The sequence below is a fragment of the Salmo salar genome, chromosome 15, assembly GCF_965601325.2.
Source record: "Salmo salar chromosome 15, fSalSal1, whole genome shotgun sequence".
Lineage (NCBI taxonomy): Eukaryota > Metazoa > Chordata > Actinopteri > Salmoniformes > Salmonidae > Salmo > Salmo salar.
Genome location: NC_138305.1, coordinates 65,865,240 through 65,880,000, shown reverse-complemented (window position 1 = coordinate 65,880,000; position 14,761 = coordinate 65,865,240). Strand labels below are relative to the sequence as shown.

Below are 14,761 nucleotides of genomic sequence, written 5' to 3'. Positions count from 1 at the left end.
GTATGTGTGTTCCTCCAGGTCCAACTGTGTGTGTGTGTGTGTTCCTCCAGGTCCAGCTGGGTGTGTGTGTGTTCCTCTAGGTCCAACTGTGTGTGTGTGTGTGTGTGTGTGTGTCCTCCAGGTCCAGCTGTGTGTGTGTGTTCCTCCAGGTCCAGCTGGGTGTGTGTGTGTTCCTCCAGGTCCAGCTGTGTGTGTGTGTGTGTGTGTGTGTGTGTGTGTGTGTGTGTGTGTGTTCCTCTAGGTCCAACTGGGTGTGTGTGTGTTCCTCCAGGTCCAACTGTGTGTGTGTGTTCCTCTAGGTCCAACTGGGTGTGTGTGTGTTCCTCCAGGTCCAGCTGTGTGTGTGTGTGTTCTTTCTGCGGTGTAGAGTGGTACTCCTGCTGGGATCTGACCCCGGCTGCCCTCAGTGTCACAGTTCACCCCCCCCGTCCCTTACACACACACCCTCTTAGGACTGGTAGTGAAGAATGTCAGGCTAAGTGTGTGTATGTGTTTCACACATCTGGGTGATGCTCAGTAGCCATTTGACGTTCCAGAATGCTCTCTCCACAGTTATCTTTATCTCTCTCAATCGATCGCCCTTCATCAGTCATTGAAGAATTGCCCTTTTGTCTTGCCATTGTATTGGATGCCCATGACTTAATGCATTGTATATGTTGGTCTATGGTGTTGTTTTATACAATAGTATTGTGTAGCTATGCTTAAGAAGTTGTGTGGCTGCTACCCCCTAATCTCAGAGATGGAGATGGTTGTGACATCATCACCAGAGGTGAGTTCAACAAGGCTTCTGTTTGCGGCGAACATGTTACTTAGTAACAATTTCACAATTTTAATGAACATTCCAAAATGCTACAGTGAAACATTAAACAGCTATTTTTGTCACAATTACTTTGACATTTTAGTGGCAATAATCAAACTGCTAATTATTTAGCTATTCCCACTACAGGTAATAGAAAGCCTACATGGCCACTTGATTAATTGCAGTGGCAATTTAGACCCGAAACATACACTTTAGTTCGCTGCACTCTACCTTTTTTCAGACTGTTCACTAACGTTAGCGAACGGTCGTGGAGAACACAAGACAAATGGAATATGGTGGCTAACGTTAGCGAACGGTCGTGGAGAACACAAGACAAATGGAATATGTTAGCTAACGTTAGCGAACGGTCGTGGAGAACACAAGACAAATGGAATATGTTAGCCAACGTTAGGGAACGGTCATGGGGAACACAAGACAAATGGAATATGTTAGCTAACGTTACCAAACTATTTCCCTTGTTGAACGCACCTCAGTTTTCAGATAACTGAACTCCTCCCTCAGTGGAAGACGACATCTCTCTCCACCAATCAGAGCCTTCCCTCAGCAGTGCTATACTCCTTTAGCTCCCAGGGCCACAGAGGAAGCAGGCCATAATTGAGGGATTAATGTAATTTTCATGGATTTGAGGGAGCTACCTAACTGTCCCCCACTGCTCCCAGTACAGCTGGTATCTCAAAGACCAAGGCCCCACTTCATTTCACAAATACAGAGGAATGAGCACTGGGCTTTTTAAGATAGCAACCCCATTTGCCCCATCCCCTTCAGATTGGGAAGGAAAGACGTTTTGGAAGAGTATTAACTTGTCAATGACAAAAATGTCAGACTTCTTCAACAGACCCAATATGAGCTGGCTCATCACATATTCAGTGAAACACAAGCTCCTCTTTGATGGCCTGTTGTGAAATTAATACTTCAGATTAGAGTCTATTTGTTAACTCACAGTTAATTTTGTACACTCTGTGAAAATTATTTGAGTGCAAATCGGTTTGCATTGGGTCATGACTGTGTGGTCATTCTCTCTTTCTGTTGCACTGGGTGGGCAACAATTAAGGGCTCTATTTTCAAACACACGCTCATTTGCAATTTCGACCTGTCAAAGCCGGTAATTTTCTATTATCAAACCCTAGTGCCAGGATTGGTAATTTACCTGTCTCATATGAGCTCGCTTGCACTGAGGTGGGAGGGGTGGCAATATCTGAGGTGTGTCCATAATAAAAAATGTGCTCCAAAGTGCCAATTTCAGAATGCACTGGTGGGGATATTTAAGATAAACCGAAATCTGGTTTTAGCAGTAACATCATTGGTTATGGCATACAGGAACTGCCCCTGAACTGCCTTGTTCAGGCGCAGACTGACAGATTTTTACCTTGTCAGCTCACGGACTTGATCTTGCAACCTTTCAGTTTCTAGTCAAACACTCTAACCACTAGGATACCTGCCACTCTGGGGATAATTCGGTGACACAGGTAATAAGAAACATTTAAATGATTTGACTTTAACAATTTTGTTTTTCATTTCGTTTGATAAAAAAAAACGTCCCTTTTGTAAGCTACCCTTTCCCTACTATAACGAAAGCTGGTTCAACAGCAATGGATCTGGTGTCTTTATTATCCTGGCCATGCATTCAAATCAAATCAAATCAAATCAAATGTATTTTTTAGCCCTTCGTACATCAGCTGATATCTCAAAGTGCTGTACAGAAACCCAGCCTAAAACCCCAAACAGCAAGCAATGCATGTGAAAGAAGCACGGTGGCTAGGAAAAACTCCCTAGGAAAAACTCCCTAGAAAGGCCAAAAACCTAGGAAGAAACCTAGAGAGGAACCAGGCTATGAGGGGTGGCCAGTCCTCTTCTGGCTGTGCAGGGTGGATATTATAACAGAACATGGTCAAGATGTTAAAATGTTCATAAATGACCAGCATGGTCAAATAATAATAATCATAGTAGTTGTTGAGGGTGCAACAAGCACGTCCGGTGAACAGGTCAGGGTTCCATAGCCGCAGGCAGAACAGTTGAAACTGGAGCAGCAGCACGGCCAGGTGGACTGGGGACAGCAAGGAGTCATCATACCAGGTAGTCCTGAGGCATGGTCCTAGGGCTCAGGTCCTCCGAGAGAAAGACAGAAAGAGAGAAAAAGAGAATTAGAGAGAGCATATTTAAATTCACACAGGACACCGGATAAGACAAGAGAAATACTCCAGATGTAACAGACTGACCCTAGCCCCCGACACATAAACTACTGCAGCATAAATACTGGAGGCTGAGACAGGAGGGATCAGAAGACACTGTGGCCCCATCCGATGATACCCCCGGACAGGGCCAAACAGGCAGGATATAACCCCACCCACTTTGCCAAAGCACAGCCCCCACACCACTAGAGGGATGTCACCAACCACCAACTTACCGTCCTAAGACAAGGCCGAGTATAGCCCACAACGATCTGCGCCAAGGCACAACCCAAGGGGGAGGGGTGCGCCAACCCAGACAGGAAGACCACGTCAGTGACTCAACCCACTCAAGTGACGCACCCCTCCCATGGATGGCATGGAAGAACACCAGTAAGCCAGTGACTCAGCCCCTGTAAAATGGTTAGAGGCAGGGAATCCCAGTGGAAAGAGGGGAACCGGCAAGGCAGAGACAGCAAGGGCGGTTCGTTGCTCCAGCCTTTCCGTTCACCTTCACACTCCTGGGCCAGACTATACTTAATCATAGGACCTACTGAAGAGATAAGTCTTCAGTAAAGACTTAAAGGTTGAGACTGAGTCTGCGTCTCTCACATTGGTAGGCAGACCATTCCATAAAAATGGAGCTCTATTGGAGAAAGCCCTACCTCCAGCCGTTTGCTTAGAAATTCTAGGGACAATTAGGAGGCCTGCGTCTTGTGACCGTAGCGTACGTGTAGGTATGTACGGCAGGACCAAATCGGAAAGATAGGTAGGAGCAAGCCCATGTAATGCTTTGTAGGTTAGCAGTAAAACCTTGAAATCAGCCCTTGCCTTAACAGGAAGCCAGTGTAGGGAGGCTAGCACTGGAGTAATATGATCAAATTTTTTGGTTCTAGTCAGGATTCTAGCAGCCGTATTTAGCACTAACTGAAGTTTGTTTAGTGCTTTATCCGGGTAGCCATAAAGTAGAGCATTGCAGTAGTCCAGCCTAGAAGTAACAAAAGCATGGATTAATTTTTCTGCGTCATTTTTGGACAGAAAGTTTCTGATTTTTGCAATGTTACGTAGATGGAAAAAAGCTGTCCTTGAAACAGTCTTGATATGTTCTTCAAAAGAGAGATCAGGGTCCAGAGTAACGCCGAGGTCCTTCACAGTTTTATTTGAGACGACTGTACAACCATCCAGATTAATTGTCAGATTCAACAGAAGATGTCTTTGTTTCTTGGGACCTAGAACAAGCATCTCTGTTTTGTCCGAGTTTAAAAGTAGAAAGTTTGCAGCCATCCACTTCTTTATGTCTGAAACACAGGCTTCTAGCGAGGGCAATTTTGGGGCTTCACCATGTTTCATTGAAATGTACAGCTGTGTGTCGTCCGCATAGCAGTGAAATGTAACATTATGTTTTCGAATGACATCCCCAAGAGGTAAAATATATAGTGAAAACAATAGTGGTCCTAAAACGGAACCTTGAGGAACACCGAAATTTACAATTGATTTGTCAGAGGAAAAACCATTCACATAGACAAACTGATATCTTTCCGACAGATAAGATCTAAACCAGGCCAGAACTTGTCCATGTAGACCAATTTGGGTTTCCAATCTCTCCAAAATAATGTGGTGATTGATGGTATCAAAAGCGGCACTAAGATCTAGGAGCACGAGGACAGATGCAGAGCCTCGGTCTGACGTCATTAAAAGGTCATTTACCACCTTCACAAGTGCAGTCTCAGTGCTATGATGGGGTCTAAAACCAGACTGAAGCGTTTCGTATACATTGTTTGTCTTCAGGAAGGCAGTGAGCTGCTGTGCAACAGCTTTTTCTAAAGTTTTTGAGAGGAATGGAAGATTCGATATAGGCCGAAAGTTTTTTATAATTTCTGGATCAAGATTCGGCTTTTTCAAGAGAGGCTTTATTACTGCCACTTTTAGTGAGCCTGGTACACATCCGGTGGATAGAGAGCCGTTTATTATGTTCAACATAGGAGGGCCAAGCACAGGAAGCAGCTCTTTCAGTAGTTTAGTTGGAATAGGGTCCAGTATGCAGCTTGAGGGTTTGGAGGCCATGATTATTTTCATTATTGTTTTCATCATTCATCACTAAAACACTTTAGTATCTCCCTTGATCCTAGGTCCTGGCAGAGTTGTGTAGACTCAGGACAATGGAGCTTTGGAGGAATACCCAGATTTAAAGAGGAGTCTGTAATTTGCTTTCTAATGATCATGATCTTTTCCTCAAAGAAGTTCATAAATGTATTACTGCTGAAGTGAAAGCCATCCTCCATTTGCGAAGGCTGCTTTTTAGTTAGCTTTGCGCCAGTATCAAAAAGAAATTTTGGATTGTTCTTATTTTCCTCAATTAAGTTGGAAAAATAGGATGATCGAGCAGCAGTGAGGGCTCTTCGATACTGCACGGTACTGTCTTTCCAAGCTAGTCGGAAGACTTCCAGTTTGGTGTGGCGCCATTTCCGTTCCAATTTTCTGGAAGCTTGCTTCAGAGCTCGTGTATTTTCTGTATACCAGGGAGCTAGTTTTTTATGACAGATGTTTTTAGTTTTTAGGGGTGCAACTGCATCTAGGGTATTGCGCAAGGTTAAATTGAGTTCCTCGGTTAGGTGGTTAACCTCTATGGGCTAGGTGGGACGCTTGCCTGTGGCGCGATTTTCAAAACCTTAAAAATCCTATTACTTCAATTTCTCAAACATATGACTATTTTACAGCCATTTAAAGACAAGACTCTCGTTAATCTAACCACACTGTCCGATTTCAAAAAGGCTTTACAACGAAAGCAAAACATTAGATTATGTCAGCAGAGTACCAAGCCAGAAATAATCAGACACCCATTTTTCAAGCCAGCATATAATGTCACCAAAACCCAAAGACAGCTAAATGCAGCACTCACCTTTGATGATCTTCATCAGATGACAACCCTAGGACATTATGTTATACAATACATGCATGTTTTGTTCAATCAAGTTCATATTTATATCAAAAACCAGCTTTTTACATTAGCATGTGACGTTCAGAACTAGCATACCCCCCGCAAACTTCCGGGGAATTCGCTAACATTTTACTAAATTACTCACGATAAACGTTCAGAAAAAGCATAACAATTATTTTAAGAATTATAGATACAGACCTCCTCTATGCACTCGATATGTCCGATTTTAAAATAGCTTTTTGGTGAAAGCACATTTTGCAATATTCTAAGTACATAGCCCAGGCATCACGGGCTCGCTATTTAGACACCCGGCAAGTTTAGCACTCACCATAATCATATTTACTATTATAAAAGTTTGATTACCTTTTGTTGTCTTCATCAGAATGCACACCCAGGACTGCTACTTCAATAACAAATGTTGGTTTGGTCCAAAATAATCCATCGTTATATCCGAATAGCGGCGTTTTGTTCGTGCGTTCCAGACACTATCCGAAATGGTAAAGAAGTGTCGCGCGCATGGCGCAATTCGTGACAAAAAAATTCTAAATATTCCATTACCGTACTTCGAAGCATGTCAACCGCTGTTTAAAATCAATTTTTACGCCATTTTTCTCGTAGAAAAGCGATAATATTCCGACAGGGAATCTCCTTTTCGGCAAACAGAGGAAAAAATCACAAAGGCGGGGGCGGTCGGGTCACGCGCATAAGCCCAGAGTCCCTTGATCGGCCACTTGAGAAAGGCGATAATGTGTTTCAGCCTGGGGCTGGAATGACGACATTCTGTTTTTTCCCGGGCTCTGAGCGCCTATGGAAGATGTGGGAAGTGTCACGTTAGAGCAGAGATCCTTAGTAAAAGATAGAGATGGAAAAGAAGTTCAAGAAATGGTCAGACAGGCCACTTCCTGTAAAGGAATCTCTCAGGTTTTGACCTGCCATTTGAGTTCTGTTATACTCACAGACACCATTCAAACAGTTTTAGAAACTTTAGGGTGTTTTCTATCCATATGTAATAAGTATATGCATATTCTAGTTACTGGGTAGGAGTGGTAACCAGATTAAATCGGGTATGTTTTTTATCCAGCCGTGTCAATACTGCCCCCTAGCCCTAACAGGATAACATACAAAAAACCTGCCACATCCTGACCCAAAACTGATACCATACCTCCCTCTGCTGGTCAGGACGTGACATCCGGCCTCTGGCTGGGCCACTCAAGGACATTCAGAGACTTGTCCCGAAGCCACTCCTGCTTTGTCTTGGCTGTGTGATCAGGATCATTGTACTGTTGGTTGTCATCAAGGATCTCTCTGTACTTTTCTCCGTTCATCTTTCCCTCAATTCTGACTAGTCTCCCCGCCACTGAAAAACATCCCCACAGCATGATGCTGCCACTATCAGGCTTTATCGTAGATCTGTGCCTCAACACAATCCTGTCTCGGAGCTCTACGGACAATTCCTTCGACCTCATGGCTTGGTTTTTGCTCTGACATGCACTGTCAACCATGGGACCTTATATAGACAGGTGTTTGCTTTTCTAAATCATGTCCAATCAATTGAATTTACCACCGGTGAACTCCAATCAAGTTGTGGAAACATCTCAAGGATTATCAATGGAAACAGGATGCACCTGAGCTCAATTTCGTGTCTCATAGCAAAGGGTCTGAATACTTATGTAAGTAAGAAATGTCTAAAAACCTGTTTTCGCCTTGTCGTTATGATGTATTGTGTGTATAGATTGATGAGGGGAAAAAAAATATTGAATATATTTTAGAATAAGGCTGTAACATAAAACTGTGAAATAAGTCAAGGGGTCTGAATACTTTCTGAATGTACTGTATACACACACAATACCCCCTACTTGAATAGCCTACTTGCATAGCCTTCTCAAAAAGAGAAGGTCCATTAAAATCCATTGATAGTGCTTATGGTGCTTGCAGGCCAGAAAAAGACTGTCTATGGAATGTGTAACACTATTGGACTGTGTGTATCAGATATGAGTGCTTCATGTAAATCCTCATCTCCAGATGTGCTCCTCCATCTGTAGCAATCTGTATTTTAATGGCGTTCTGGCAGAGAAGAGGAGTATTCAGTATTCAGCAGATACTGTACATGGACAGACTGACAGATGATAGATAGACTGAAAATAATACTCACTTTATTGCGCCTGCATCTCAATGTCCTGAATATCTGTATGCAAACTATAAGTAAAACTTTGAATTAGAAGTCACATGTATGTGTTGTTTGTCATCATTTTACATTGTTTCGATTTCTGTAGATACTGTGTGATACTTTACCTTGAGTTTTGGTACACTTGTGATGTGTGATGATAAGTACTGTGGAACATCTGTGATGGAACAAAATCACACAAATAAACAAATGTGTCAATTGCATTTATTTTTTTATTCCTTTTTTACTGTGATACTGCATTTATACGCAGTAGGGGTCTTCAATGCTGTTTATTAATTCCTGCAGCCAAATGACCAAATCACATTGGCGGAATGTTATGAATATTAATTAATTAATAAACATTAATATTCATTTTATAAACATTATATATTTTTCTCTTTCCCGAAAATCGGATGTTTCTATGTCAAATGGTTGAGTTATATTTCAGTCTTTTGTGATCTACATAACGTATAATATGGGGATGCAAACTCAAAATTGAATCAATTTCAACTCTCTATCTGACATGATACAGGTGTCTTCTTTTCTTAAGACCATAGTTTGTTTAAGACTACCAAGAAACACTCTGTGACCCTGATTTAGACCTCTGCAGTAAAAGGTTAACTTCAACTCACACGTGGTCCAGTGTGGCTCAGTTGGTAGAGCATGGTGCTTGTAATGCGCTGGTTCAATTCCCATGGGGACCAGTAGGAAAATGTATGCACTCACTCCTGCAAGTCGCTCTGGATAAGAGCGTCTGCTAAATTACTAAAATACAATGTATATGTAACTTGTAAGTATGTATTATTACCTTGTGTTTGATGAGGCAATAGAGAGTGAATATGAACATCATTCCTCCACAGACTGATGGAGTTATGACCATGAAATCAAACTTCAGGTCTCCAACTTGGTCTCCATCTAGACCAGTCTGAGGGGCTTTCTCTGAGTCCCAAAAAGTGCTGACTGTGGATGACGAGACAGGTCATAACAGCCGAGTTATAATATGGACAAGTAAGGTTAAGATAATCAGATTGCTCGGCTAGTTCAAGCATACAACACCAGAGGACAGTGGGTCTGATTCTGTAAGCTACTTTGCTAAATTACCATACTGTATTATTATATCTATAACAATGAAATTCTCTGTTTTAGGCCTTCGCCAGGGAACCTCTAAAGAACCTTGAGGAAGTTCCCCACCTGTAGTCAGAGAGAAAGCTGTAGGGAGGGCTGTGGGGGGCTCTTGTGTGTCTCTGTACTCCCTCTCACAGCTCCAGTCTACTGGGGAGTCCCTGGTGGTCACCAGCTCCCAGTACTCAGACAGGACATCCTGGACCCTCCCCAGGGCCTCTGATGGGGAGCTTCTTAATGACATCCCAAAGCTCACTGGGTCATCCTGGTCAATAGTGTCAGAGAGGAATGTTGGTAAAATGTACATGGGATGCATGTCCTATCAATACAAGAGTTTTATGAGCTTAGTATTAAGTTCCTTAAATCCTTCTTAAAACACCCGACGTAGGCTGTTATTCAAGAGATATCTTCAGCATCAAATCCCCCTCACCTCAAGCTCCTCGTTGATCTGTGGTACACATCTCTGAGAGTAGATGTTGTGGATGAGACCGATCAGAGACAGGACGTAGCTGTGGTTGTCTGAGCCTTGGGTGTATCTGAAGTGGCTGGTCAGGAGCTCCAAGATCCAGGGCAGGGCAGCTTTCACATAACAACATTTACTCTGTCAGGGAATGGAAGAAGAACAGTCAATATTCATGTTAGTTATGATACGAAGTATGTTTGATATCAGTGACTTTTTCTAGACTAGCCATAACCTCATCCCCACGTGCAATTGCTACCGCATAGAGCCGGCTGGTAGGAAAGATTAACCTAGCCATAATACTAATAGATAATGCTTATTTTTACAGTCCTTTTAGGATAAATTATGTGGTGGACATTGGATAATTTTTGGCACTACTCTCAAATAACCTTTCGTGTCAAAACCAAACAAAGTTTTATTTCTTAAAGTAAAAAACAAAAAATTATCGACTAAAAGCATAAACTAATGATCTTTGTGAATTTGACAATGATGTCCCATGTTTTCACTGCACATGACGCATAAAAATGACCTTACCAAACATCTTCGCTCAATGAATGTGTAGGTTATTGAGCATCCACTCTGCAACTGGTTATCTATCTATTTAAAACAGAAATAAACAAAGAAACCAAAATATCTGTCTGAAGTCATTAATTAAATATATATTAACTTCGATATTTTGTATTCATGACAGGAATATGCTGTACATTCAACAATCCCAATGAATGTCTAATGGTTCTAGCCATGAGTTTAATATGCTTCTTACAGTGATATACTCCCCATAGTTCTTTCCACTTTGATCAAAAATGTATTTCTGGAAATCTCACCAATAAATCACTCTTGGTTATGTATAATTATTTTGATATTATAAGAGTTTTATACAACTTTAATGTGTTCATGTTTTTTTATATTGTTCGTTCCAGCTGTACTACTCACCAGGCGTCTTATGGTCAGCAGGTGATCTCTGGTGATGGAGTGTCTGCATGGACCAGGGTCTCCCATGGTCAAGGAGAGACTCAGGAACACTATCACATACAGACACTTTACCTGAAAGGGAGGGAAACCATGGTTTATTGTTGCTCTCATGAAGACCTGAAACCAATGGTGAAACGTATTAGCTTCATGAACAGAAAAATAAAAGAGTAAAAAATGTGTTGACATCTTTTAATTCAAAAAATATGTTATATGTTAAAGCTAGAATCCTTTGTTGCTACATCAATTTTTGGACTTATAAATTAATGATAACTGCCAAAATAAAGTGAGGGATACAAAGCATTTTGAAAGCAGGTGGTTCCACACAGGTGTGGTTCCTGAGTTATTTCAGCAAATAAAACATCCCCTTATGCTTAGGGTCATATATAAAACTGCCCATTATTTTGGCCACCATGGCTAGAAGAAGAGATCTCAGTAACTTTGAAAGAGGGGTCTCTGGAGCGACGACTGAGATAGCGTTTTCCACCACCATCAACAAAACACCAAATTATGGAATTTCTTGTGGAAGAATTGTGTTGCGTCCCTCCAATAGAGTTCCAGACAATCTATGCCAAGGCGCATTGAAGCTGTTCTGGGAGCCCAACTAAGACTTTATTTAGGCAGTTATCTGTATATACCTATTAATTCTTTAAAAATGTAACTTACAAATGCCTCATGAGTTTAGTTCAAGTGTCATACCCCATCAGAACCCAAAATAAGCTTTTTTTTGGTCCATTGTTTTTATACAACGTAAATGTAAACACTGTATAGTGTCAAAACATGGCACAACTATAATTGTTATATCATGTATGGTCAGTCCTTGTATCCATAGCTCTGTCTATGAATTTGAGAGTGGTTACATTTCTCCAGCACCGTCCCTCAACTTTTTACCAAAACAGAGGCAGGGTGTGTGCTTTGTTATTGTTTCAACTGTGGAATCTAGCTTTAAATAATATATAAAACATAATATTTCCTATTTTGTAATGGACTTTGTTTCTATGAATCTTTAATATTGAAAACATATTTTTGTTTTTGTTGCATAGTGGATCATTGAATAGACATTTACTACACTGTTCTCAGTATCCAATGAGACACAGAATGTTTTCTCTTTGTTTCTGCATCTTCCCATCTCCTGGTTTTGATTTAAAAAATTGGACTCAGGTTTTTGTTTTCCTATTGTATAAGATGGGCCTTTAGTTGAGGGGAATTCTGAAATAATCCAAAATAACAATCAATGAGCTTCCATACAGATGACCCACATTCATGCAGTACTGTACATTATAGTCATATGATGTGAAGTTAACCATCCATGCCGTGTTTGATCTTTGTCAACAGTAGTTACATCTATTAATTTTAAACCCATTGGAAACAAATCTGAAAATGTACAGCCTGAAAAGCCAAGCTACACTGAGAAAAAAATATAAATGCAACATGTAAAGTGTTGGTCCCATGTTTTATGAGCTGAAATAAAAGATCCCAGACATTTTCCAAATGCACAAAATGTAAGGGCTGTCATCGTGAGAAAACCAAGGTGCAGCGGAGGATGTGTATTCATCTTTGGTGATTTAATGAAAAGAGAACACTTTACAAAAATAAACAAAAACGACAGGCAAACAGTCCTGTCAGGAAAAACTCTAAACAGAAACAATCACCCACAAAAACCCAAAGGAAAAACAGGCTACTTATGTGTGACTCCTAATCAGCAACAACGAACTACAGCTGTGCCTGATTGGGAGCCACAAACGGCCCCAAAAAAAGAAATACAAAAACATTGAAAAATTAACATAGAACACCCACCCAATGTAACACCCTGGCCTAACCAAAATAAAGAACAAAAACCCCTCTCTATGGCCAGGGCGTTACACAAAAAGCTTATTTCTCTCAAATGTTTTGCACAAATTTGTTTACATCCCTGTTAGTGAGCATTTCTCCTTTGCCAAGACAATCCATCCAACTGACAGGCGTGGCATATCAATAAGCTGATTCAACAGCAGGATCATTACACAGGTGCATCTTGTCACTGTAAAATGAGCAGTTTTGTCACACAACACAATGGCACAGATGTCTAAAGGTTTAAGGGAGAGTACAATTGGCATGCTGACTGCAGCAATGTCCACCAGAGCTGTTGCCAGAGAATTGAATGTTAATTTCTCTGCCATAAACCACCTCCAACGTTGTTTTGGATAATTTGCCAGTACGTCCAACTGGCCTCACAACCGAAGACCATGTGTATGGCGTCATGTGGGCGAGCTGTTTGCTGATGTCAACATTGTGAACAGAGTGCCCCATGGTGGCAGTGGGGTTATGGTATGGGCATTTACATTTACATTTTAGTCATTTAGCAGACACTCTTATCCAGAGCAACTTACAGTAGTGAATGCATACATTTCATTTCATACATTTTTTATTATTATTATTTTTTTTTTCTCCATACTGGCCCCCCATGGGAATCGAACCCACAACCCTGGCGTTGCAAACACCATGTGTTGCAAACACCATGCTCTACCATCAAAGCAACAGGGAAGGCATAAGCTACGGAGAACAAACACAATTGCATTTTATTGATGACAATTTGAATGCACAGAGATACCGTGACAAGATCTTGAGGCCCATTGTTGTGCCATTCATCCACTGCCATCTACTCATGTTTCAGCATAATAATGCATGGCCCCATGTCACAAGGATCTGTCAACAATTCCTGGAAGCTGAAAATATCCCAGTTCTTCCATGGCCTGCATACTCAGTAGACATGTCACCCATTGAGCATTTTTGGGATGCTCTGGAACGACGTGTACACCAGTGTGTTCCAGTTCCCGCCAATATCCAGCAACTTCGCACAGCCATTGAAGAGGAGTGGAACAACATTCCACAGGCCACAATCAACACTCTGATCACCTCTATGCGAAGGAGATGTGTCACGCTGCATGAGGCAAATGGTGGTCACTGGTTTTCTGATCCACACCCCTACCTTTTTTTAAGGTATCTATGACCAACAGATGCATATCTGTATTCCCAAAGATATGAAATCCACAGATTAGGGCCTAATTTATTTATTTAAATTGACTGATTTCCTTATGTGAACTATAACTCAGTAAAATCTTTGAAATTGTTAAATGTTACAAAAAATAAATAAAAGTGAAGATGAAGGGTATGCTGTAGATTATTTAATTGTTTTATTTTAATTTCAACTGTAGATGAATTAAACAGAATACCATCAATGTCAAAGGCAGTTTTGACAACAGATTTCCTTCACAAGAGCATTGTTTCCTGCAGAAGTAACTGCATCTCTTACCTTGGTTTTGCACTGAATGTGGGCTGACACGTGAAGGGTCATCTGGCTCAACTATGAAAATAGAAAAGACCAGACTCCTCTGTCAGTAGCATTGGAGCAGATAGATGATGAGTCTCTCCTCTTCTAGTCCTGATCAATCTCTCTAGTAAACCTCTGGAGACAAGGCATGCACTAAAGAGAAGCTGACATGGATGAAGCCGAGGTTCCCCCAGCATGGAGTGATGTGGTTTTACAGCTCACAGTGTGACTGCCTGTCTTAGCTGTAACTCAGAAACTATTTTAAGACCTCCCTCCTTCTGCTCTTTCTCATATGGTCCAAAGGAAACTATGCCCCGTATCTCAGCTTGGTGTTTTCCAATAACCACTGGTGGGTCATGACCTGAGACAAATATTGGTCTAGCTTTCTAGATAACTAAAAGGTTTTAGGTGGTCTTGGTTCCCTCCACAGAATAAACTTTTGGAACCACTGTGCAACTACACTTAGACGCAGTGCTTCACAGATACACAGGTAGAGTATGGCAATAATGCCTTACAGATGTTCCACACATTGTGCCATATATTTTATAGTAAATTCCTGGACATTGGAAATTCTCTTTAACGTTTCAGCTCTCCCAGTATGGATGTTAACATGCCAAAGAAACTGGCAGAGAAAATAAAGAAAATCCTGGTGTAAGTACATTGACTGAAACATGGTGTTTTTTACGATCTATTTCAGATTTGTGTACCATTAAGAATGCCAGTTTGCAGTTCTTTGAGTTTGAGGTTGAGCCAAAACTTTTAACCCACTGGGCACACACTGGTTGAATCAACGTTGTTTCCATGTCATTTCAA

At 41.3% G+C, this 14,761-nt stretch overlaps 1 protein-coding gene across 1 annotated transcript; it reads right to left on the bottom strand.

The window, feature by feature from the left end:
- Positions 1 to 8,076: 8,076 nt before the first annotated feature.
- Positions 8,077 to 14,126, bottom strand: LOC106571887 (macrophage colony-stimulating factor 1-like). Its single transcript, XM_014145409.3, has 8 exons — positions 13,931 to 14,126; positions 10,603 to 10,713; positions 10,204 to 10,266; positions 9,640 to 9,810; positions 9,279 to 9,474; positions 8,896 to 9,047; positions 8,216 to 8,265; positions 8,077 to 8,119 (listed from the first exon to the last, which is right to left on the bottom strand). The coding sequence occupies exons 1-8, from the start codon at positions 13,970 to 13,972 to the stop codon at positions 8,077 to 8,079; spliced, it is 828 nt and encodes a 275-aa protein (XP_014000884.1). The 5' UTR covers positions 13,973 to 14,126.
- Between the last annotated feature and the right edge of the window lie 635 nt (positions 14,127 to 14,761).